At 35.0% G+C, this 26,756-nt stretch overlaps 1 protein-coding gene across 2 annotated transcripts; it reads left to right on the forward strand.

The window, feature by feature from the left end:
• Nucleotides 1-863: 863 nt before the first annotated feature.
• On the forward strand, nt 864-26,625 carry LOC106171286 (telomerase protein component 1). Of its 2 annotated transcripts, none has more exons than XM_087002562.1 (57): nt 864-998; nt 2,135-2,211; nt 2,479-3,413; nt 3,628-3,762; nt 3,933-4,100; nt 4,404-4,500; nt 4,629-4,792; nt 4,986-5,107; nt 5,329-5,486; nt 5,960-6,069; nt 6,312-6,402; nt 6,676-6,814; nt 7,048-7,228; nt 7,458-7,610; nt 7,918-7,995; nt 8,347-8,492; nt 8,706-8,777; nt 9,013-9,171; nt 9,506-9,682; nt 10,005-10,247; nt 10,419-10,532; nt 10,807-10,927; nt 11,175-11,357; nt 11,616-11,782; nt 11,957-12,104; nt 12,769-12,945; nt 13,111-13,203; nt 13,380-13,512; nt 13,824-14,004; nt 14,347-14,450; nt 14,821-14,909; nt 15,220-15,334; nt 15,524-15,629; nt 15,875-16,046; nt 16,443-16,538; nt 16,852-16,976; nt 17,221-17,367; nt 17,694-17,802; nt 18,098-18,217; nt 18,411-18,509; nt 18,733-18,880; nt 19,107-19,216; nt 19,489-19,628; nt 20,024-20,123; nt 20,412-20,537; nt 20,933-21,046; nt 21,296-21,437; nt 21,676-21,845; nt 22,089-22,297; nt 22,487-22,565; nt 22,760-22,881; nt 23,157-23,291; nt 23,549-23,690; nt 23,874-24,062; nt 24,242-24,352; nt 24,738-24,865; nt 25,145-26,625. In XM_087002562.1, exons 2-57 carry the CDS (start codon nt 2,148-2,150, stop codon nt 25,644-25,646), a joined length of 8,658 nt encoding a protein of 2,885 aa, XP_086858688.1. In that variant the 5' UTR covers nt 864-998; nt 2,135-2,147; the 3' UTR covers nt 25,647-26,625. The 2 variants fall into 2 exon arrangements, with proteins under 2 accessions (XP_086858688.1, XP_086858689.1); XM_087002563.1 differs by having other exon boundaries at nt 880-1,131.
• Nucleotides 26,626-26,756: the final 131 nt, after the last annotated feature.

Consider the following 26,756-nt stretch of genomic DNA (forward strand, 5'->3'; position numbering starts at 1 on the left):
CCATGATACGTATATTTTATTATTAAAAATTGACGGTCATAATGCTGTTAACCATTATGTAATATTGCATCAGAATAGAAGAAAACACAATTTTGGGTGCTGCTGCCATGATGACCATTATGGGAAAACCATGTTAGTGATGATTGCCAAATGTTCAAAAAAGAAATACAGGACTAAAATGCAGCCTGAGTTGGAAAAGCAGTCTAATCGGCTTCTTTTTCTGGAAGTTATACATTTTCAAAGTGTGAACTTGAAATGCCATGGGCCTGAAGCCTTATGCTTGTTACACATTTTACTTACATTGGTATTACCTGTTGAGCATGATTAAAATTTGATGTTGAATTTGCAGTTTAACATAATGTACTTTTGCATCAGAATTGACAGTAGCCTATTTTGTGCATAGTTATTTCCTGCTTTTTGTCTGTACATTTGACAGCTTTGCTGCCTTGTTGTAATTATATTTTATTTTACCCATAATAACAAAAGACATGGCACTTCTCTGTGTATTAAGATTTTCAGCAAAATTAAAAATGAACTGAACTGTAAACAGTTTTCTTTGGAATTATTAGATTTATGGAAGATCCATATGCAAAGCAAGAATTATGAGCTTGATGAAAAAAATGAAATATTATTTAGGGAATAATATATGTTGATCTTCAAATTTCAACTTGATCTTTTTGGTTCAATGGTCAATCTAACAGAACTGATTTTAAAGATCAAAAGCTTGATAAGATGATGCAAATTGTTTATTGGAGAAAATGTTTTTCTATATATAATTTTTTTTTCATTCCATTGAAAATTCTATTTCTATGCACCCATTGTGCTAGGTGTGAAGCTCTTATGCATTTGGAGGTAAAATGTGTTGTGTTCATGTGACTGAGCGACCGATATGATGCATCCGTGGTGCAATGCTCGTGCAGCTGACATCCGCATTTTTGCTGTTTTAAAAAGCTGCACTAAGCGATAGCAGATAAGAAACAGTAAACAGAGGTTTAACTGTAAGTAGTAAAGTGCGCATGGATATAGATTGATACAATATAGAATAAAGTTTATAAACATTTGAAAACCAGTTCCACGTTTGCTTCACGACTGTCAAATTGACTTCGATGTCGCAGTTTTGGTTCATTTCAGGTAAGTAGCAAGGCGAAACTTTGCAAAACTCGTGAGATTTTGGCCTTTCATAACTCGCATAAAGAGACTGAACAGATTAGTTTATTGTTAGTATTAGTGGATTATATCTGTGTGGACTTTGCACAGGCGGCTGACTGAGGGTGGGTTGCAGTGATAAAATAGTTTTGCTTGTTTACTTACTTTGCGCGGCAAAGAAAAAATAGTAGACGACAGGGATGATACTAAAGAAATATATACAACACAAGGATGCAAAAATTGTTTGGTTTTGTCTTGTTTATACTGTTTTGGGGAGGGAAATGTTTAAAGGGATAACAACTGTTTGTAAGTTATCCATATTTCACAATAAATGCATTGTAAATAGCTCATAGAAATATAAATTCCATTTTACCACCAAAAATGGTGGTTAACACAATTATTCTGGACTTTGTGCTTGTCATCACATCACGTGACCTCCATAGATGGCTACACTCTGTAATAATCTCTTAAGAGAATATGACAGAAAACCAAACTTTTTAGAAAAAAATCAGGGACTAACTTTGAATGTGCACATGGGAATGGATTCATTAACCATTGGTAAGTAAGGGAAAATTGTTGTTTGCCCCAGGAAAATCCATTTTTTGGCCAAAATGAACAGTTGTTATCCCTTTAACTTTTAAGCTGGGGGGGGGGGGGGGGGGCATGTGGCCCCACTCCAAATTTTTAATATTTGAAAAATCAGCAGTTTTAGTTTGGTCTCTATCTTGATTTAATGGTGATTTATGTATTGTAAAAGATGGAATGATGGGCCTTTAAAATGTCGCACTGCTGTATCCATGACATATGTCAGGGGAGTTGAACCATTTAAGATTGACCAAAAGTGTAGGGAGTGGATCAATTTTTTGTATTCCAAGAAATTGGCATTCCTCTTGATTGTATGGGAAATGTTGTGTAGAACCTTAAATCTTATGTATAATAAATGCCTTATCACATTTTAAAAAATAAAAACATTTCTTTTTTAAAACAGGCCTAATACATACATGTACAATATGAAGGAAACATCTGTGTCTCCTCGATTGCAGTCCAATCTGTCCCTGTCATCTGGTAAGTGTGTGTGTGTGTGTGTGTGTGAGTGTGTGTGTGTTGTGGTGCATGAGTTTTTGTCTGTGTGCATGTATCCTTTGGAGGATGTTCTGCCTTAAACAGGAAGTAAAAATGTGACACATATAGCGTTTAAGATTAATACTTTCAGTGGGTCTCAATATGCAAACCTGTCGCAAAAATTGTCAACAGTTGAATTGTTTGAGAACATAAATTAAAAAAGTGACTTTGTTGATGATTTTCATAATTTAAGTTTTGCTTTGATTTCAGGTCTAAGATTAGGTGAGAGCGGTAGGACAGTGCCAGTCATTTCTCTAAAAAGCAGCTTGCTGTCAGGATCTCTACTAGCACCACATCCATCAATGAGTTCTGCACTTCATACCCGGCAAACATCTCTTAATGCAATCAAAGAGAGCAATGAGACAAAACTCAATCTGGCTAAATTCACCACAGAAGTTAATGGCAGGAAGAAGAGAGTTAAAAGTGACAGGGCAGATGATAAGAAGAAAAGAGAGAAGAAGGAAAAAATGCTAGTTTCAAAAGAGAAATCCAACACAGCTGTCAGGCCTAAATTACAACTTACCCCCAAAAGCTTGGTTGGTAGTGGCACTCCGTCAGTGATGTCCTCAGTCATTGTGACAAACCCGAAGTTAGTAAATTATGGTGTAAGTCAAGGGGTTTCACATGCATCTTTGAAGACAAACTTAGGACTGGATACCACTAGTTCAAGCTTGACCTTGGGAATGTCCTCTTACAAGCTGACCAAACCTCAAAATGTAAAGCCCACTTCAGCTTTAACAACTGGATTGAGTGTGTTAGCAACCCAAGCCAAAAAGGGTATATCTAACACCCGTGTGAGTTTACTTGGTTCTCAGGGACTTGCATCATCGTCATTGTGTCAGGCTAAATTAGGAAGTTTGAAAAGTTCGGCAAGTATTCCACCTCCTGGGACAGGACTCTCTGGCTTATCATCAAATGGAAAGAAACCTGAAAAACCACCAGTGAAATCTAAGAAAAAGTTAACTTCAAAACAAGCAGAAAATGTGAATCACCTGCCAAAGGATGTTGCTCCAGCACCTCTTTATGATTTTTACATGCCTGAATGGAGAGAAGAAAAGCTGGATAAACCAAAGTTCACACCACCTGAGATGGATGGCAGCATTGCCAGAATCACCCAAACGCTTGATGATGTTACAACTCTGAAGGTAAATACAAATGAAATTTTCTTTGGAAGATTGCTGTAAATTATTTTAGTTTTTCAGTCCTTTCAACAGCAAGAAAAAATTGATTAAAATAATAATTCTTCACACAACTTAACTTGAATGAATACTAAAATAACTTAATTTTCATGAACTAAGAGGCACTGAGTGATATTAACCTTCAGTAAACATACAACCTAAAATGTTTCCATGATTTCAGAGAAACTTTGTTAATGCAGTATCAGCCTCACTATTGAGTGCGCCTGATTTCAAGAACCCCAAGGACAGCACTAGACTGCAGCTGATGAGCATGGCTCAACAATTAGCTGCATATGATCCAGAGTTCATTCTCAAGGTAAAATATTTTACAATATGTGTTGTGAATCTTTAGTTCGCCTTTTGTAGAAACAACTGTATTAAAAGTGGAAGATGAAACTTCCAATGTATGTCAGTTATTATTATTTTTTTAAACTTTCCAGTGTGCTTACCTCAAAAGGATATTCCTATCGTTATTTCATTGTGTAGGTTGCTCTGTATACAAGGCAAGAGCTCAACATCAGAACAACAGCTAATTTCCTCCTAGCCTTCTCATCATTTGGAAGTGAAAATGGATGCAGACCGTATTTGAGAAAGTACTATGGTTGTTCCATTCAGCTGCCCTCTGACTGGATTGATGTTGCTGAGCAGTACCAGGTATGATTGATGTGATAAAGGTTGGTTTTCTAGGTTATCATGATAGTTTATGGTTCTTTTGTTTGCTGCACTTTTTTTTCTATTTTCTTTGTCAAGTATCTGTTTGTGATTGGTAAGATGAACATACAGAATCTTATTTGTATGCTGAAAGTACTATTTTAAAATATCCTCAAAGAAGTGCATTTCCTTTTTAAATACAATATAAAGGATTGCTGAACGTACACATATTGTTAAGTAGTCTGTTGCTTTTGTGATGTCTTACAATGTACCTAATTTAATATTTTTTGTGTAAATCTTTTTCAGACTTTCCATGATAAATCTTTGAAGGAAGGTTCATTACCAGTAGCTTTGAGAAAAGCCATGGCTGCTAAATTCCAGGACTTTGATAAATATCAGTTAGGTTGGTATTTCAAAGATCAGTTTTATCACCTCTTTTGTGGACTAAATTTTCTAACTGTCTGTTAATTTTTTATTCAATTTTAGTAAATGTTTTCATAACATATTGAAATCTACATTTAATTATTTTAGCCAAATACAACAAAGAAAAATCGAAAAAGAAAAAGGCAAAGAAAGAAAAAGACACAAGTAGAAAGTCTGCTGATCGAGCACAGCCAGTTTTTAAACCTTCAAAGAAGGCTGAGAGTGACAGTGATTCTGATTCTTCTGATGATGAAGATTTCTTGAACTTCTTAGTAAGTTTATTGAAGAAATTAATATTATTAAGTTTCATGAACAAAAAGAAAGTTAAACATTAGACTGTAATGGAATTTGTGCTAAGTAAGTTATTAGCTATAGTTTGTGAGCATTCTTCAGTGTATCAGCTCTGTAAAATGTAGTAGTTTTACACTAGGTGCCATTTTAAGTTTATTGTATCTCACATTTTAGAAGGACAGTGACAGCGAAACTGAAGAGGAAAGAGAACAGAAAACGTTTACACTGAAACAGTTGATTAGGAAGATCCATATCACAGAACCAGTTGAACATGTCATGTGCCTCATTGGGAAAAGGTACTTCTTTGTTTTGATAAACTTGGCAGAAAACATAATTTGGTGGGCACCTGTTTGAAGTTAATGATAGTACTCACAAGTAATTCACATTTATTCTCCCCAATTTTAAAACAATAAAAAAGATGGAGAAAATGAAACAATCAGATGAAGGTTCTAAATGTAGATGCTTTTATTAACCATAAATGTACCAAATAGAATCATGTTCCATTTTCTGTATGCAGGTACCCAGAAACTCTTGAGGAATTTTACAAGAGCCGCCTGCCAGGCACATGGGATGAGGAACGAGCAGGAAAAAGGATGAAGTTGCCTACTCCAGAAACTTGGGAGACCCAAGTTTCCATGAAGGGCAACAAGGCAGAAGTGTGGCAAGATCTTTTAGGTAGATATTTAAATGTAAATAATCCAATAGATAATTATGTCAGTAAGTTGAGGTAGCCATATGGTATTCATATATATGCTGTGAATTGGAATCTTTTGTGAGCAGGTAAGGCACTCTACAACCTTAGTCTTTATTTGTTTCACATAAAAGACGAGATGCTGTATCTTATCACTGCTTCTAATAAAAGCATTGACTTGCATATTTCTTTATGTAATGTTTTTTTGTGTGTTTTACTATTTGAATGTGCTGTTGATTTATAACCAAGATATCAAATACAATTTTATTGATTTTAGTCAGAGGCATCTTGAAAATAGTCACAGTTGGAAAAAATGATTGAACCAATGTGACCGATTTCTTGGTTGGTCATTTTTTGATCACAATTTTGGTATTTGAAACATTTTGAGTGGCTAATCCTGTAATCTTTGTATTATTGTGGATTTTATTGATTAAAAAAATATTTTTAATGTTTTAAGAACACAAGAAACTTCCATTTATGGCCATGCTGAGGAATCTTAGAAACATGATCAAAGCTGGCATCTCTGAGAAGTATACTACTAAAGTGATCAAGAGGCTGACAGATGTGGTATGTTAACTCAATCAAGTCAACTGTCAAAACAATATAAAAATAACTTGTCTTTGCTGTTGAAACCATAATTATCAAGGCAAGAAGTTTAGTTTACATTGACCATCATTCAAAGCTGTAATTCACATTGATTTTCTTTTGTCCTGTATTATAAAGCCTATATGTGTAAATATTCTTTCTTTTACAAATCTTTTATAATTACTATTTTTGCTTCTTAGATGTATACTAAATAATTTTTGCAGAGATCAGTGGTGAATAGCAGACAGTTCCCATTCAGGTTTTTCTCTGCATATGAAGTACTCAACAGTTTAGAAAAAGAATATGAACAAAACCGTGAGTCAACTTTTATCTTTAGTCGTAAGATTAGACCCTGCATGATTGGAATTTTTCAAGACTGCAGATTGTTGAAGTATTTTCTTTCTATTAAATCCCATTTTTCAGATTTTGGTCTATGCTCTCTTGCTCTGTAGGAAAAAAGCACAACATTTTATATTTGAAATGTTACAGAGATATAGAAACCTGCTAAAAGGACCATATTTGATACAAAATAAGCAATGCCAGGTTGAATTGTTCACATATTGGAGTCTGTATTGCATATCTATCTAGAGAAGCAACTTGTAGAAGAGGCAGTAGCTGGTAGCAGCTCATGGAGCAGAGGGAGAGGGCGTGGCAGAGGGCGTGGCCATGGGGGCAGAGGTGGGGGCAGAGGTGGAAGATGGGACAAGAAAAAGAATGCAAAAACAAAGTGAGCATTTGTTTGTTTGTTTGTTTTTTATTTGGTGTGTTTGTGTAATTTACTTTTGTTATTTGGATCATTGCCTATGGTTTGCAGTACTGCAAGGAATTAAAAAACTTTTTATCATGCTTTTATGACATGCTTTTTTGTCCCAAACATGCGAATGATTGAATGGTAAAGACAGCATAGTAACGCTTCATTGAACTTGAAAATATCTTTTCTTTTGAAATATCTTTCCATAGAGAGGTTCCATTTGATCCACCGCTTCTGAATAGATACCGTAAAGCCCTGGACACTGCTATCAAGATAGCTACAACTTACAATGTCCAACCTATCAAGGGGACCACAGTCATCTTCTGCAACCTTGGCAAGACTATGAACAGACCCTGCACAGCTGCAAAAGGGCTGGGGAAGCCAAGACAGGTAAGTGTGTTGGCTAAGTGGCTCCCTTGATAAATTATTATTATGTTGGTAAAAAAAAATATGTTAAAAAATTATGATGTAGGGCATGAGGATTATTGATAAAAGACAATAGAGTTTTTTAAGAACTAAGTTCCTTTAAGGACAGTATTTGACACCTGGTCTGTGGAATAACACGAGACTTAAATTTATCAACTTAAGTATAAATACAATGCATTTTTTCCAACTCCAGGTGTCAGAAATTGCTGTACTCTTAGGACTCATGTGCAAGTATTCTTGTGAAGCAAGCAAGATGGTTATTTATGGGAATAGCAGTTATCTTGAAGTAGACTTGGAAAAAGGAACCATACTGGACAACATGCAGAGTGTACTGGGATCAGCATTTGTGAGTAAACATAACATATCAAAACTTATCACACATAGGGATGTGCAGTATTTTGTTAAGATAATTGACAAGTGAAAATTCATTAATTAATTTTAATTCAGTTCCTTATTTATGAAGCTCATTAACATTTTTAATCATGGTCTAAATTGCAAGGAGTCCATACAAATATTTTATCACATGTGTATACATGTACTCACAGTTTAAAAAAGTTAGGGGAAAAATGTTTGATAATATGAGGTAAAATGTTTTAATTGAGTTCCATGTGTTACTTTGTACTTTGGCAAATTTCTATTTCTTTCTGCATTAGATGGTGAACAATCAACCGGATACAGATGCAGTAGTTCCAGATGGGATCCTTAGGGACCTTTTGAGAGACAGAACAAAGGTATACATCTGACCCTTAAATCTTGAGTCCGTCAGTAATGCCATTGTATATTGATGGTGTTTATGAAAGTTTATTTTGTAAATATTGGTGAATTTTTTAAATGATCCTCATTACATGTTATGTAATATTTAGATACTAGACTTGTGTTTTATATTTTGCCCAATACTTTGGCTAAATGAAACCTTCATAGGTATTAATTTTACAAATATATCACCGAGTTAGCGAAAAAGTTCGGATTTAAGCTAAAACCAAATTTCTTCCAGTACAAGCCCTTCTTCATCACTGTTTTTTCACTGTGGAACACAAACAATATTAAAAACCGTTGCCATTTCAATAATTTTTTCCCTTCAGGTTGACAATCTTATTATTCTGTCTGATGGGATGAGCCTAGAAAGCGTAGAGGGCCAAGATGTGTCAGACTTCTTAAAGAAATACAGAAGACTGGTCAATCCAAACATGTTGTTTGTTAATGTTGACCTTGGTGGAAAATCCTCTGGGTAAGTATGACCTTATTGGATCTTGCTTTGAAATGTTCCATTATTAGGTGATCCTGTATGTAAGTATAATGACCAGTCAATGAATAAAGTGACAGAAATATAGCAAAGATTCTTGTATAAATATGTATGATTTTATTGAAGGGACATTCAGTACTTTAATTACTTTTGACATCAGCCAGCATCTGTTGTTAATGATATCTTGTACCTTTTTAGATTCAGCAAAAGTGTTCAGCCAGAACATGATAATGATATTTTCATTGCTGGATACAGTGACCAGATTCTGAGGTAAAAAGTTATTTCTTTTTTAAATGATATCTTTCAGCTTTTTAGGCTGTTCTTGCCTTTCTGTATGTTATGCATTGTTGTCTTATGCAGTATAGCTGATTGGTATATATCAAATACTAAAATTGTCAAAGAGATTTTACCAAGAATGCTTCCTTTAATTTTGCTTTGAATACCATGGCTCAGAAGGATTGTTGTTTTTGAGAAAAGTATGTGAGATATTTTGCTGTTGTTCCAGATTTATAGCTGAGAGAGGTGAGAGTGGTCAGTTGACCCATATAGACAAGATAGATGAGAAGTACAATCTGACTGCAAAGGTGCCTGGGTTGGAGAAGAAACCATGTGCAGTTAAGCCAGCAGTAGAACACCCATTGCCTATTGCTGCTCTGAAACCAAGGTGTGCCTTACAACTATTTTTGTTTCATCATTGTTTTAAGAAATATTTTTAAGAGTGAAATAATATAAATACTTGGCAGTTAACATATTTAGTATAGGGCCATTCGAGACAAACAGTTCACAAGTTGGGGAGAAATACCAGTATGATATATTTTAACCAAAAGGGTGAATGTGTTCTATATGCAGTTTGACCTCAAGGATTCACATATTTCATAAAAAGACACCATCCTGGCAGTGATATAAACTTGATATATTGATGTATTGATATCATTCTTTGTGAGATAAATCACTCGTTAGTACAGATGTACAAATGTATATCTATGACATGTTTTCAGATGGAGGACAGCCAGAGTGTTCATATCTTCCACCTTCCGTGATATGCATGGGGAGCGTGATTTACTCACACGCTTTGTCTTTCCTGAATTGCGGGCACGTGGAAAGCAGCACTTCCTTAATGTGTATGAAGTGGACCTGAGGTGGGGAGTCACGGAGGAGGACACAATAAGCAATAAGTATGTTGGGTTATAATTTTGTTCAAGGTTTTCTAACGTATGGTGTCATTGTTGTTTATAAGAATATGCCATTGTCTACTGTAGTACCTAGACAGAGGGCTTTGATTTTCTATCAAAAGTTTTGCATTTATAATGCATAAAAAATTATGATCAGGGATGAAATTTTTCCGACAGTTGACAGATTCCAACTTTTGGGGAGCCAAAAACATGATTAGCCTAGGCAGACCCCTGTGCAATTTTCTGACTATTTCACTAAATGGCATTTTCAACCCTATAAGATGTTTAAGTCCAAGTAACTTTGTACATTTTGTGTCTGTTGTAGGACTCTTGAACTTTGTTTGACTGAGATCACCAAGTGTCAGTTCTTCATTGGCATCCTTGGTGAGAGATATGGATGGGTTCCTGACAAGTATGTTGTACCAGACAGTCCAGAGTTTGACTGGGTTAGAGAATATCCACCAGGTTGTTCTATCACAGAGCTAGAGATGCACTCCGCATGCATGTCAAACCCAGAGGAAAAGAAAGACCAGGCTTTTTTCTTCTTAAGGGATAAATCATGGCAAAAGTATATATGTTTGTTGTCTTTGTCTTTCCCTAATCATTTTAAAACTTTTTTTTGACTAAAATTAATTGTTTGCTGATTCAGTTTTAAGCAATGAAATTAAAATTTTGATTAACACATACAGTGCATTCTCCAGTGCAGTGTGAAGTCCAAATTTAATATTTGCAATTTCAGGGACCTTCCTAAGAAATATTTGCAAGATTTTGCTGCAGAGTCACCGTCATCAGCTACCAAAATGGAGGCATTGAAAGAAAGAATCAGAAGCAGTGGACTGGAAGTTTTTGATGGGTAAGATACAACAAGTGAATGTGTAGCAGCATTTAACAGTGAAGCAGCATTTGAGCAAACTCAACCTCATTTCATACTTTCATTTGGAATCTATAACACAGTGGAAATCAAATTGAAAATACTTGCAACAAAATGAAAATTAGACTGAAAAAGCTTGGATTAAAGTTTTTTAAAGAATAAATAAGTTTTTGTATTGAATTCTGTGAAATAAATCTTTATCAAGGAGATTTTCTGCTTCCTCCAAGCTAACTGTCTTTTCATCTATTCATGTCAGCTACCCTTGCAAGTGGGGTGGAGTTGTTGATGGGCAGCCAATGGTTAGTGGTTTGGAAGACTTCGGCTTCAGAACACTCAACTGCTTATGGAATGCTGTAAAGAAGTTCTTTCCAGATGAGGTAATGTAATAATAATAATAGTAATCAAGTTATTACAACCTAGATATTTGTTTCTTGTTATTTCACAGAATATCATGGAAAGAAAATTTACTGCCAAATTTTTGTTTGACTGACTTTTAAAACTTCTGCATTGAAGATGTTCTTCCATGCATTTCTGTGCTACTGTTGATTATTAAATGATACGGCTTAAACTGATGGGATTCCTTATCAGCCGTTTGACCTACAAGCCATATTTATCTACATGTAGGATGCTGTGCTAGATGAAATCTCTCATGAGACCTCTCAGCACGAGGCCTTCTTGGAGGCCCGTGTCAGCAGCTTCACTGGGCGTAAAGCCCAGATGAAAATGTGCCTGGAGAGACTGAGAACTATGAAGGAAGGCATCCTCATGCTTTCTGGAAAACCTGGATGTGGAAAAACATCTCTTGTTGTAAGTTATTTAAAATGTATTTTGAAATCTTGACTGTGTGAATAGTAGTTGCAGATTTTGTTACTGTGACTGTCTGTACATTTTGATTGCTTCTATTGTCAGTTTAAATTTGCATAAAGTGTGTTGTAGCTCACATCAGCTTGTTAGTTTATATGCCCTTACAGTTAATATATAGTGTCTGTGAACTTCTTTTGCACATTGTCCTGTGTGATAAACATAAACCCAGATATAGGGATATTTTCTATTGATTTTTTTCAGGCGAGTTTGATTTCACAGTATGATGCAGATATAGGTGCCAAGACCCACTTTATTCACTTTGTGGGTGCCACCCCAGAGTCCACCAACATCACATTTGCCCTCAAGAGACTGTGTACAGAGTTGATCAGAAGATTTGGCCTAGAGATGGATGTGCCTCAAGATTACAAGTAAGGAGTTTTGCAACATATTTAGAGATATATCAATGTATTTTGGTTACTACAGAAAAATGTCCATTGAAAAAAATCAGTGAGGCTTTTTAACATTAATGTTGTACAGTTTTCTTTTATCAGAACCTCTTTAATCAGCATGCTGACGTTGGTTATTGAAATTTTGTATTGCAGGAACCTTTGTGGCGAGCTGAAAACTATTTTGACAGAGGCTAGCCAAGCCAGTGGAAGTCCTCTATTCTTGGTGTTTGATGGTCTGGAAATGCTGGAGGATTATCACCAGGCTCGCTCTCTCACCTGGATACCTGAAGAGATACCTGAGGTATGAGCATCATGAATGGGTGTAAATTTTTCAATAGGTCCCTTAGTGCGTTATGCATTGTTAAAATGTGTAGAGAGACATGATAAATATCCAGCTCTCAAAAACCTGCACTTTCCTGTGCTCTGTGTAGACATGGTTGCCCTTTTATAACTCCTAAATTCGACGTAGCTGTATTAGTCTAGGGATGTTCAGGTTTTTCACCTTGAGTTCTTTGGGAATGAAAACATTGCACTTATAATTAATAATTAGCATAGATGAAGTTTCTAGAATTCGACATTCATGCTAGAAACTCTCCCCAGCACAGTTTATGAATAATTTCGTGTAGTGGTTGTAGAGACTATTTTGCAGAAAAGTCTAATATTCAGATTTTGTAAAACTTCACCACTAAATGTTTCTATAAAAGACTCACACCAGCAGAGTTGCCCTGGTACATTTCTTTTCCAATGTGACTATGTTTATTTAACAGATTTACCATATAGGTTTATAATGTAAGTAGTGTCAAGTTAGGTAAGTGGACAGGTTAAGGTGACCTGCCTTGAATTCCTACCGGTAGTCTCAACAGATTTTTCAAACCACTATTTTCCTTTCTGACCAGATTGAAATGCCTTAAAATTTTCATAATAATGTATTTTTATGTTTAAGCACATTTAACATTTTATTTCAGAATGTTATATTCTTGATGAGCACAGTGGAGAATTCAGAATGCCACAGAGCCCTCAGCAGACGACAGCATAGCAGTGTGCAGTTGTCTGGCCTTGACCTTTGGGACAAGCCTGAAGTGGTTAGGAACCAATTGGCCAGACACAAGAAAACATTGGTGGAGACAGGATTTAATAATCAGGTAAATATTGAGTAGTTCCAATAGCTGCTTTATTCATTATAAGAAATTGATGATTGCTGTATGCTTATCTAAATGAAAGCTGTTCATGTAGGACTTTGAACTATGCAGTATAATACACATGGCAAGTGCTGTTAAATTCTTATCATATGTATTTATATATTTTAGATGAAACTGCTGACAAGTAAGAGAGAAGCTAACAACCCACTTTTCTTAAACCTTGCTTGTGAAGAACTGAGGGTGTTTGGTGTGTATGAAAAGGTAAGTTTCTCCACTGGCACTCGTGCCCTGAAATGTTAGCAAAGTTATGACAAACTTATCAATAGTTTTAGACTAAGAGCTTGTGGTTCAGTTTATCTTTTATTGTGTCAAAATTAACAAGACCACTCTATAGGCACCTAGACATTAAGAAAGGAAAAATACAATAATTATTTCAGATCACTGAGAAACTAAAGAGTCTCCCCCACACTGTTCCCCTGCTGCTACAGGAGGTGTTGGCTAGACTTGAGCAAGACCATGGTCAATTACTTGTGTCCACTGCACTGACCTTGCTGGTTTGTGCACGGAAAGGTGAGTGATAGGCAATAGTCTGATCTGATCTTGACCCATTTTCACCAAGGTATGGCCAATGGGGCCTTTTTTTTTTCTGAGAACAAAGATTTTAGTCTATTTCCAGGCCAGATAATAGAATTATCATTGGGCTTTCACATACAATAAGTCATTATTTACTTTCTGTAAAAGAGGCCCATTATTACCATTTTGATGAACTACTGGTAGACAGGGTTGCAATTCTTGCCTAAAGCAATTTAGTCAACAGATTGAACAAATTTAAATCATTTTTTAGTCCCTTTAAATCATCAAATATTTTCTTTCCTCTCCAGGTCTCTTTGAGGAAGAGCTCCACATGCTTCTCAGTTACCACCAAAAACTACAGCATGTCAAGTACACTGTTCAAGATGTGTTAAATGTTCCATTGGAACCAGAACATCAGATTCCTCAGGCAGTGTTTGCACCACTGCTTAGATCACTGAAGACCTTCCTCAGACCAGTGACTACTACAAGGTTGGTGAATGGCAACTGAAACTCATTCTAGCATTAAATGTTTTATGTTGATACAAGTGCTACTTTAATTTTACCCAAACTTGTTTCTGATTTAGTTGAAAGTTGGTTATTTTGGGAAAATGAACATGATGGATGACTTAAACTTTAAAAGATACACTTTGTGTAAGGTCAAACTGCAGGTCAAACTGTGGATTTTGCAATGTAAAATTGTTCTAACTAAATTTTAAAGTGCATTGACACAAAAAAGGTAACAAACCAAGAAAACAATATCAAGTCAAAAAGGGTTAGGAATAATTATTGTAATTTTTTTCTAAAATTCCAACCATTCTTTGTATTTTTCAGTCTTTTAAGTCTGGCCCATGCAGAGATAGAGAGGTCTATCAGACAGAGGTACATGAGAGGAAGTTCTACAGAACTGGAGGTCATGCTTCACAGACTCTTGGCAGGTATACTGGCATTAACAACAGTTGCACTCAATCCATAGTCTGTAACTTCGTATTGTGCTATTGATCTAGTGCTCCTGGGAATTTCAGTTTCAGTTGCTGTCCTGTCATTAAAATTTTATTGCAAGATTTAACCTTATTGAGTATTCCTGGAATCCCTTATATTTGTTTACATACTATTTAATGTTATAGCATTTTTCCATACTTTCAGTTGTATGTAATTGATGAGTCGGATGTGTCAGTATTCATTATAAAGCAGCGGAACCTGCAGAAAAAACAAAGTCAAAAGCTTGTTTGTAAATAAAATGAATAACTTACAATTATGCTGTTATCAGTAGGTGCTAGGATTTAAACATTTGAATATTGTTTGCAGGCTATTTCTGGCTGAATGCTGACCCTGATAAGAATGGAAGTTGGCAGGGAAGCAACCAGAGAGCTTTCAGTGAGCTGACTTATCATTTAGTAAGTGCAAGTATTACATTACAAGCCATAGTGTTTGGAAGTTTGAATAATGTTCTTCATTTTCAACTGTTTATGCCTATAGAAGTGGTTCTCATTTCAATTGATACACGATGTTGTTGTTGAAGATTGAACATGAAAAGAAATGTGTTAAATTGATATCCTCAAATAAAAGTGTTTTCTGCCTGTTGAATTTTTTAAGTTGAACTTAGATACAATCATGTAAAATTTTGTGTTTGCATAGTATAATAAAATACAAGAAACATGAAGGATTTATCGCCACCTAAAATGAAATTTAATACCATTCTTGCAGTCCTGCATAGGCGCCTTCAGTGAGTTGGAAGATATCTTATGTAGCCTGAAGTTCCTCAGAGCCAAGTGCATGTTAGGACAGGCCTCTGAGCTCTTGGAAGATTTTCTGGTGAAAGGTGAGTTGCCATTGAAGAGTGAAATATAGATAGAAACCTTTGTAAATAAATCTGTAGGAAAGCATTAGGATTTTCATTAATGAAACTGTACATAACGTCACAAGTTTTCAGGTAGTAAGTTTGAAAAGGGAAGAAAGATAAAGCTGGATGAATTGTTTTTAGCAATTACTTAAATGAATGTGCTTGCAGGCACAAGTAGCAAATCCCAGGAGAGATCTCGGCAGAAATTTCTGAGTCAACCAAGAATTGTCCAGTACCAGTCCTTTGTGTCCAGAAACTTGCATGTACTGTCAAGGTAATTCCTTTAAACTCAGTTTAGTAAATAGTATGTCTTCATGAATGCACCTATTAAATTGAGTGGGCAGATAGCTGAATGACTCACAAAACAACCTTACCAGGGTTAGATGACAGAAACAAATGATCTTTATCTGAAATTTCAACAGGAGTGACTGTATAATGTACTTGGAAACTGACAACCTTTTCACTGTCAGTGTTTGTAGATTGTGAGTGATATTACTTACTTCACCTTGTTTGTTTCAGTGTTCCAGCCTTAACTTGGCAACAAGCTCTGAATGAACCAGAGAGTTCTGCCCCAGCCCAGGATATTCAGAGTTTACTGGAAAGTGTAGACATGGATTTGGGCTTGATAAAATGGAAGAACAAGCCTGAGTGGAGTGACCCTTGTCTCTTGACTTTGTCTGACTTCACCATGGTGAGTTATTTGAAGGCGAAAAAAGTCAAAGTAAGCTTGGAATACAACCAGTATTACTATGTTTTGTATGACATTTTTGAATTTTTGGTTCTCTTTGCATTAAGATATTATCATTATTATTTTATTAAAAGATGTGCCAGAAATAGAATGGCATGTTTTGAGATCTATCTGTAGTATTTGACAAAAAATTTGATAATGATAAAAATAATAAAAAATTTGTGAAAGGTGATTTTGTCATTTTTTTCATTTCATAGTTCAAAATTCTTGCAAATCACAGCCATCTCCATCGCAATTTCTTTAGTGCAGAGAAATATAATATGTTTTTAAAATAATTTTTTTGTTATTTCATAATTAATTTGCTAAAACATTTCATTTGATTTTTGTTGCCAATTTCAGCCAGTTACTTGCCTGGCAATATCTCCAGATGGCCAGTTCTTTGTGTGCGGATCAGATGACTGTGTAGTCAGACTTTATGACTTAAACACTGGAAAGGTGAGGTCCATGTTCTGTAGATGCTAAGGTTTTTTGTGCATGGAAAATAAAGAGATAGGGAAAGGATACTTATCCTTATGGTTGAGCTCTAGTTTTGCCGTCGAATGATTGAGATACTGTGAGATACTGTGAGATACTGTGAGATCTGTCTGGTGTGATTTTGTATAAAAATAATCAAACATCTTGAAAGCTAGTTTGTTTTTGTATACCTCAAATTCTCTTCATCTATGTGGACCTAGAATGTGTTCTTTCAGTAAACAGTTTAACATGAATGATACCATTTTTAATGTACTTTTTTAATTTTGAAATTCAGGAGCAGCGCTCTTTCACTGGTCACTCACATACCATATCTGATGTCTGTTTTGTTGGGAAGGACAAGATCTGCAGTGCCTCACTGGACCAAACATTGAGCCTGTGGGATTTGAACGATGGGCACAGGTTAATAGTTTTTCAGGAATTATGAAAAAATGAAAACTGTAAATACAACTTTTGATTTGTTTTTGCAAAATAGGTAAATCATACTGTATATTATAGTCAAGCATTTCCAAAATCAATGAAGAATTTGACAACTCGGTGAATTGATAATAAAAAATTGCTTGAATTATAGAAGACTGCATTTGGAAGATTAATATCAATCAGTGCATATATAAGGCATACCCCGCTATTTGATTTTTCATTGCAGGATATCAGTTATGAAAGGAAACAATAGGAGAGTGAGCTCCTGTTCCTCAGATGCTAAAGGATCAATTATAGTGTCCACAGCCTGGGACTGCTATATCAAAGTGTGGCAGGGGAAAGATGGGGTGGAGGTCTCCAAGTTCACTGATGTGTAAGTTCACATATAATGATATGACTTTATAAAAGTCAGTTTATTTAATGCAATCATCATTCTCTCTTAACATGACAGAAGTAGGAAAAATATATATGTAATGCTAATGATGGTTTTACATGTGTACTCATGGTGTTGTTTTTAATGCCCAGTCAAAAGGTATCATTTTATTGTGCACAAGAAATATGAGAAGTATATGCTATATGTCAAGTAAAAACAAAGGATCATGTTGTACATTTAGACATGCAGTCAAGCATATCAACTTACCAAGATATGAAAAAGTTGAATATGTTAAGTATTTTAATTAAGTTGGATTGTGATTCCAGATGTCCAGTAAATTGTGTAGCTTTCCACCCTGAGGGGCAGCTGATAGTGACTGGGAGCTGGGATGCATCACTAAAGATCTGGGACACATTGAACAAGAATAGAAAAGCTGTAAGTCAAGTGTCCAATAGATATATGTTATATAAAGAGAAAACAACTTCATTAAGAGAATGTAGTTTATGAGGAGATTAACAAGTAAAGCACTGTGGCGAAGCAAAAAAAAATGAATGTTTACCATAATGTCTTGCATGAATGTAAACCAGGTAAACTAAGATTAGACTTGATGTGCATTAGATCCCAAGTTCTATATGTCCAGCTATATAGACATATTGATGAATATACAAAAATGTAACCCTATCTTGAAAAAAACTAAAATTGAATGATTTAAGGTGTTTAATTATTCCAGATACTTCGAGGCCATAGCAGCTCTGTGAGAAGTGTTGCTTACTCACCTTCTGGTAGACATATTGCTTCTGCCTCTCTGGACGGTGAAGTCAGGCTGTGGAATGCAGCTAATGGAACCCAGGTGAGTGGGATTTATGGTTGGGTAGATTAGAATAGAAACTTAGAAAGGCAGAAATATAAAAATTTCTGTTGAAAAATATGAGTTTTTGGCAACTGTACCAGCAAGTGTGCTGACAACCTACAATTACCTTGTTTAAGATAATATGAGGAATTTTAAAACATTATAGATTGATATTACTGTACTTCTTCTCCAGGTTGGCACCCTCAGTGGTCATACTTTGCCTGTGAACAAGCTAGTTTTCTCACCAGCTGGTCAGGAACTCATCACGGTCAGTGATGACCACAAAATTAAGGTAAGGACCAAGTCTTTTTTTTTTCTTTAAACATCTTTAAAATTGGATGGACTTGTTTTTCATTGCTGATTTGTTGGCACCAATATTTTTTATGTCCCTTCTTAAAGTTATTTCCATAAAACATCCCTTTGATTCATAAAACTTGCTTCATAAAACATAGACCTTCACTTTTATCTTGAAGTGGTGAATGCCTTGAATACATTTTTTTTCTTTGTCATCATAGGTGTGGTCTGGTCATCTTGGTCAGCCTGTCAATTCCATTGGTCAAGAAGAATATGGTGCTGCCACCTCTGTAGCCCTGTCCAGAAATGGTCAGTACGTTGTTGTTGGGTACCATGAGGGGCAGACCAGAAGGTTTGACATCAGATCAGGTAAAGGATAATGGTATATAATCAAAACATAATAAACATCATTTACAGTTATATAAAAAATTCTATTTCTGTTTCTTGTTATAACTTATTTTTGTAATAATTAATGGCTGGATGCAAGCTAAAAGATTGTGTCTTGATGAGAACAACTCGATTCACTTTTCACAAACTGCAAGCCAAAAACCTTTGAATGTGTCTTTATGCCATATATATATATATCTTGTTGCAGGCCTGTTGGACTTTGAGGTTCATCACCACCAGGCCAGTGTCAAGTGTGTCCACTGTGTAGATCATAGGGAGTCAGTCATCATCACAGGATCTGCTGACAACACTGCCTTGGTAAGCTAAGTAATTTTATTAAGCTGTGCTAATTTTCTTCCTGTGTAAGGTAAAATCAGTCATGGAAATACATCCTCATTATAATTGAAAATAGTTCTGTCCAATTAAAACTTTTTTGCTGTTGAAATTAGCTGTCTGTACAATCAGAGTTTCCTGATGTTTAGAAAGTGATGCATTTTCCCTGCTCTTTGCCTCTGATTGTCTTATCTTCCAAATGATTCACTGTTGGATGACTTTTCACGTATGCGCTAACATTCATGTTATTTGTCTAGGCACTGGACCCACTTACAGGAAAGGCTCTGTTTTCTCTCACTGGCCACACTAATAGTGTCCTCTGCATTGATAGTAGACTGGACTGGCTGGCTACAGGGTCTGAGGATTTCCAAGCGAGGATGTTTGACAGAAAAAGAGGGTGAGGCATTCTTTTAGTGAACAGAACGCTAAAACAAGCACAAGATAAATATTGAACTACATGTATATAAACTATTAATTTATGGACATGTTTATATTTATGAACCATTAAGTTTTAGATATCTGAAATTGGTATTCCATATATCACAGTCCATTTGATAGTTTGCCTGTTGGCCTGGTAGGTCAAGGTACACTTGGGGAGTAGTTTCAGTTTGTTGAAGTTTAAAGTGAATTATATGTAACATAAAGGTATAGTTAACAGTAAATTTAAAGTAAAAAAATAATTTGATGAAGTTTTTAGAAACTTGTCAAAGGAATTACAGGCCCCTTTCCTATACAGTCCACATCTATAGCATATGTCTTATAAGTAATATATTTTGTGTTATATTTTAAAAGTGGTCCTCCTTATGCTGTGCTGTCTGGCCATGTGGCTCCTGTAACTGGTTGTTCATTTAATGCCGAGGGAAGTTTGTTGGTCACCTCCTGTAGAGGAGCAGTAAGTTTTGTTTAATATAAGTTCCACAATCCAAACACAAAAACATTCAAGTCAGTCTTAATTTGCTCCAGTCACACAAAAGGAGCTCATCTTGTTAAGCGAATTTTGGAACTTGATTGAAACCTATTAAACAGACACAAATATGCATATTGTATGTGATTGTGTTTGTCGTCCAGTTTCTTTTAAATTTTGTTAATTTAGATACTGTACATAATGAAAATTCATCAGAATTTGAAACAAATTTCTAACCAGAAAAATTGGTTTCTTTCTTTCTTTCTTATATTTCAGTGTTTAATGGTGTGGAACATACAGGATCTTTTTCCAGGAGATAAGAACATACCTATGAACGTCATTAGTGCCTGCCATGCAGACTGGGTCAATGGTTGCATGTGGTCCAACACTGGAGACTTTGTGGTGAGACTGCATGAGAGACATAACAGCCTCAGTTTTCAATTGACATCCCCTTGTTTTGCTGTGTTTGAGGCATTGTAATTTGCAAAATAATTAGCCCTGAAACAGTGCATGTGCATGTGTGTGGAAAGTTTAAATACTGAGTATACAAATCTTATTGCTATTTTGTTTAAGAGTTTTAATAAACAGTGTGCTGGGGCATTTCATAGTTATAAAATGATGCCATTGATATAACCAAAAGACACTTGAGTGCTAGAGTGTGTCTATGTATATTGCAGTTCATTTATATATAAATGTTGAAAAACAATATATTTCTTTCTGGTTATGTTGTGTTTGCAGAAACCTTTTAACATGATTACCTTTTTTGCCCATTGAAGTAGATCCAAATCTTACTTTAGGTAACAGCTTCCAATGATTTCAACTTGAAGCTATGGGATATACTGAAGGCCACACCCAAAGAGAAACTCACAATGACGGGTCACATGGCAGCTGTCAATGCAGTAGCTTATAAGGTAATCTTGAGGAATAATTCTTGGTTGTTTGATACACACCATACTGAGATTTTATACCAAGCATGAAGAATTAATTTATTGAGATGATCATTTGAAATATGCTGTAAAGCACAACAAAACTGCTTCATGTCATGTTATTTCTTACCAATGGCTGGCCATGTGTTATCATTCAATTTTAAGGTATGTTCCATTTATGGAGGTCATCTTACCCATAACTATTTAGTCACTCTATCGTTACATTGTTTCTAGTATGGCTGCATTGTGTCTGCGAGCTCAGATGGTCAGATGAAGGTTTGGTCCCACAAGGGTACAGAGATTACCACACTCTATGGGCACAAGCTGAGAGCCAATGCCTGTGATATATTTGTACAGGTACAAGAAAAAGACAAAGGTGCGTACAAGGGTTGGATTCCAAAATTGGATGGCCGTATTTATTTGATTGCTAAATATATGGCCTATATAACTTCATGATGTCAGTGTTGTCATGAAATATTTTGATAATGAGTAGAAAGGTTTGTAGATTAAACTGAAATGTGGTTTTCAGGAAGAATTGACACATTTGTGTCTTCCTTACTGTTTATTTTTAGTTGTCTGAGGTTCATTAGTGTTCATGTTTGTTATTATAATAGTGGAAGAAGAAACAAATGAGGTGTCAGACTGGGCAACAGAAGTAGAGACAGAGGAGTGGAAGGCAGAGCATGAAAAAAGTATGAAAGGCAAAAAAGACATCAAGGTTGAAGATGTGATGGTTGCCTCCTGTGGTGACGATGGTATGGTGTGGATATGGCGACCATTACAGGTATGTCATATGAAACTGACTGGAGACTCAACTACTCCCATAATTGGAAGAAAATCGTTTTAAAAATGTTAAAGATTGTTTGAATTTATTTCCTTGACCAAGTTGGATTAAAAAAGATTGGAATAATATAGACTGCTGTATTAGGTCTCAAGTTTTTTCATGCATTATTTCAAATTATACTTTGAAATGTGTATACTGCTTAAACCTGCAAAAAAATTACATGATATCATATTTGTTTTATAGGGCAACCAATTAGGCACTTTGCTGGGACATTCAGACAGAGTAATATCTGTGGCTGCAGGAATCGATAAAGTGTGCAGCAGCTCACTGGATAAAACCATCAAAATGTGGCAAAATGAATTCTCCAAGACTATGACACGAGACAGTCACGACGCAGAAATAAGTGCCATGACATGGTCAGCAGATGGACAGTATGCAATCACTGCAAGCAGGTACATGCTGTAAAATTATTGCAATGCACAGTGTTTATTAACTCTGGCTGTGATCACATCTGACTGGTTATTATCTTACCTCAGATGACTAGAGGGTATGTATAACCTTATTGTTTTGTAATTGTTAATACCTTGTGTTTAGCAATTTGATCATCATGCAACAGTTAAACTATTGTCAATAACTTTCAGGGACGGTCATGTCAGAGTGTGGAGTTTTGAAGAAGATTCTAGCAAGAAAACATACTTGAAATGTCAATGCTCTTTCAAGGTTTGTATTTATATACACAACATGTTTCTTTCTAAAAATGAATCGATGTATATGGCACTAACGTAAAAATGGTTTAAAAATTGAGAATTGAAATATTTTCTCATTTTACATCTTATGTTTCTTTTCTCTAACTATGTATATCTAACATCAGCTATGTTACATATTTACTGAACATCCCTGTTTATCTATTCCAGGCACACCAGCATGCCATCACTGGCGTATGTTTTGTATCTCTGTATTGCTTTGCGGTCTCGTCAGAAGATGGAACTGCCTCCCAGTGGAAAATAGATTCAAATGAAAAGAGGATAGCTGTCAGGTGAGACATTATAGGCATTACAAGGAAAAAAAATTATTATCATCATAATTAGAAGCTGTATAAAATTTTAAAGTAAAATGTCAGAAAGGGGTTCATCAGTAATTATATATTTTCAACAAGGTATTCCTATTACAGTTTTTTAAAAATATTTTTATTCAGGTTTTTAAAAATATCAGAATGTTTAATTTCACAGTAACACAAGTACTTTAAATAATGCTTTTAAAATCAGTCTGCAATTATGAACCAAGTAACATAGTGGGACTGATTTTTTTCAGGAAATTAAAACCATTTGGAAATACAATGCCTATCAATTGTATTACTTCTTGTGATGGACACATTTGGTTTGCCAAGTGGGACAAAAGACTTTACTCCTTTAATCAGCGTTATGAAGAAAAAATCTATCCATTGCAGTAAGTTTTAATAGCAACCTCAATCGATATTTAGATAAAACATTTAGAGAGTCTGATTTTTTCCATGAAATCATACTTGGGTTAATATCATGGCTGTTATAATATCATTCTAATGTCGCTATAATAGTTTTTTTCATATTTTATACCAGCAGTTCTTCAATAGGTTTAAAAAAACAAAATAGACTTATATTCATTTAAACCATGCCCTCATGCACTCCATTTCACAGAGGTAATAAAGATTATTATTAAAATTTAAGAGACAATCAGCAAGATTTCCACCACACTCACTGGATTCTAGACATGACTGCCAGAAAAGGCATATTAAGCAGGGACATGACCTATCAAGTCTGCACTGTGGGGGCAGCTGGAACAGTGAAAGAATATGCTGTTAGCGTCAAGGTGAGAATTCATAAAAAAATTAAGACAACTCTTTCTTGTAGTATGCATGTGTGATGTGTCTTTACTTGCTATGTGAGGGAAATAGCAAAAGTGTTTTTATTGATTGGAAATCTGAATTCTAACATTCTGTGTCATAAGTTAGCTTTTATAATTCCCATTATATTCAAACTTATTTATTTGCAGAAACCGAAGGCAGACTTGATGCACTGTACAGAAATCAAACCACCAGCAGATGTAAAGGGCAGGGAAAAATCGCCAGCCAACTGGTTACTATGTACAGGTTGCCATAACAACAAGATTTATGTTGGGGATTCAAGTGGTCAGTTGTCAGTATTGCATTCACCTGGCAAATGTTTGCCTGATACTAAAAAGGTAAATATTTCATTTATCATATCCTGTACCTTTATATAGTGTTGTGGAAAGGCCTAAATAATTTATAAAGTGCACATAACTTTTGTTTGAATTCTGTGAAGTTAATATTAATCATTTAATATACTCTGTCATAGCCAAAACAGAAAGTAAACATTTCTCATTTGTGAATTAATTTTTAGGTCCATGCCAGTGCAATCAATAGTGTACAGATTGTTGGTGAGGAAGAGCCAACTATATTCACAGCATCCTCAGATAAGACCATCAAAGTCTGGGACCATCAGATGAAACAGGTTAACCAAATATTTCACATGAGCCTTTCTTTTCAGTTGCCTATTTTGAATTCTCAAGTTGGTTTTGTTAAAATGTTAGCCCTGTATTCATTTAATTCTATGAAAACAGGAAAAGATCTTAAAGGTGGTTAAATGCAAATTATTGAAATATAGAACAACTTCAACATTTCTAAGGAATACCTACAGTCACTTCACATTTATATTTCATATATCCTATTAATAATTCATCATTAGAAACTTATACTAAAAAGTATCTATAATATCCATCCACAGAAGTTAAAAAGAAACTGAACATTAAAAGCAGTGTTTTTAATACTCTATCTAATAATGAATATTTTAATCCCACAAGAAAACTCAAACTGAATATTTGTATTTGATTGTTCAGATTGGCCAGTATTTCACCCAGTCTCCAGTGATGAAGCTGGCAGTTCAGCCAAGTAGTGGGGACCAGAGTACAAGGCTTGTGCTGTGTGGAGACCAGCTGGGCAATGTCTTGGTACTGGAATGGATAGGGTAAATAGTATATTTTAAATTCCACACGCAATGTAAGCAAACTCATTAAATCCTGATCCTTTTGGGTCTTTTTCACATCATGTTACGATAAGAAATTTATTTTTATTAGCATAAGCTTTCTTAATATATAAATAGACTTTACTGAGTCACTGTGTTTTGGAGTCGGGTAAACTCAATTTAAATATATCCAAAAAAATAAGATGTCACATAGTTAGGTAATCTGCAAACTGGTGCATTTCATCAAATCATTTTTGATTTCATGTTTTATCTTTATTACAGTAATGTAAAGGCACCAGGCACAAAAACAGATGACAAAGTAACCTTGTTCTGGAATCATACATCACCTTTCAGCCAGTGGTACCCAGCAAAATTCACACTAGATGGGCAAAAGTTTAGCTGTGCAGAGCAGTACATGATGTACAGCAAAGCTATGATGTTCAATGACAAAGAAACAGCAGATCTTATCATGAGTACCAACAGTCCAAAAGAACAGAAGGAATTAGGTAGAAAAGTGAAAGGATTTCAGCCGGATGTGTGGGGGGCTTTAGTAGATGATGTTGTGAAGAAGGCAAATATGGCTAAATTTACACAGAATGGTCACTTGAAGAAGTTACTCCTGGGCACTGGATCTAGCATGCTGGCAGAAGCCAGTGCTGAAGATAGGATCTGGGGCACAGGTTTGTCAGCAGAGCACAAGCAGGCTTATGATATGGCACAGTGGCCAGGGAAGAATAAGCTTGGTAAAATTTTGTGCGAGGTGAGAGAATCCTGCAGAAAATAATACTATTAGGACAACTCTCAAGGTAACTGTGCTTTGGGTATTTAAAAACAGAAACTTTCAGAAAATAATACTATAAGGACAAATTTCAAGATAACTGTGATTTGGGTATTAAAAACTACGCATTTGACGTTTGGGTTAATTTCAAGATGCACAGTTTAGCAGAAATCAAGACATAAATTAAAAGTACATTTTAGAGAGTGGTTAGTATTGTATGACCATGAAATATTATTCAGGCAAGAGCCTTTTACTCCCTTAAAATTGGTAAATCTTTTTTTCCTCAAATGTTATTGCTTGAAGGTGTTTTACAGTTTCAGGATTTACATTTGAGTGGACTTTATCATGTCAGGTTGCAAAACAGAGGTACATGTTCAATGTTGAAATATGGGATGTAGTGGTTTGATTACTTATCTAATCTACAATTAGCATCAACTATTCCATTTTCATTAGCTGAGTTTTTAGGGAACTATAATATTTTGAGTTAACTAAATTCCTACTTTTCACACAAAATATTTTCACATTTTATATATGAAAAGGAGTATAAATTTAACTTAAATGTAATGTTTGATGAATGTTTTTTATGTCATGCTTGGAAACTGCTGTGCAAGTCTTACTTTTCACACTTTATAGGGGGATTATGCTATATGTAGTGGATAATAGTTTTATCATTTAAATCAAATGATAGGGGTTTCAGACTCTGCAGCCTATTATACAACCTACATGAGGATACCCAATTTAGATTATATATATATATATATATTTTTTTTTTTTTTCTAATTAAAATTGTTTAGTGACCTCTACAAATGTTCCTGAGAATGCCATCTTCTGTTTAGAAGCTTTATTCTTCAGCAGCTGAACATTTGAACTCTGTGATATTTATATTATGGATACTGAAATTAGTTTACATGCAGTACTTGTGATAACCATTTTTTTCTATTGATTGTTCTTTTTTATTTTGAAATAAAAGTTATTTTCAGAATCTTTTAATTTTTATGTTCATTCAAACTTTTCTCCTGTTTAAAAATTAGAATTACAACTTTATTTATATGCAGGACATCCCTACAACTCGCAGATATTTTAAAACATTTGGTCATCAGTCAACGATCTCAAGGT

This window comes from Lingula anatina, chromosome 1 (assembly GCF_051362555.1).
Source record: "Lingula anatina isolate TDL-2025a chromosome 1, LinAna3.0, whole genome shotgun sequence".
Classification (NCBI taxonomy): domain Eukaryota; kingdom Metazoa; phylum Brachiopoda; class Lingulata; order Lingulida; family Lingulidae; genus Lingula; species Lingula anatina.

Bases quoted from the DNA above. Each gene is read 5' to 3' on its own strand.
- LOC106171286 (XM_087002562.1), top strand. From the start codon at position 2,148: ATGTACAATATGAAGGAAACATCTGTGTCTCCTCGATTGCAGTCCAAT. The intron at 9,172-9,505 runs GTGTGCCTTACA...ACATGTTTTCAG, and splicing joins ATTGCTGCTCTGAAACCAAG to ATGGAGGACAGCCAGAGTGT. The intron at 24,063-24,241 runs GTAAATATTTCA...ATTAATTTTTAG, and splicing joins GTTTGCCTGATACTAAAAAG to GTCCATGCCAGTGCAATCAA.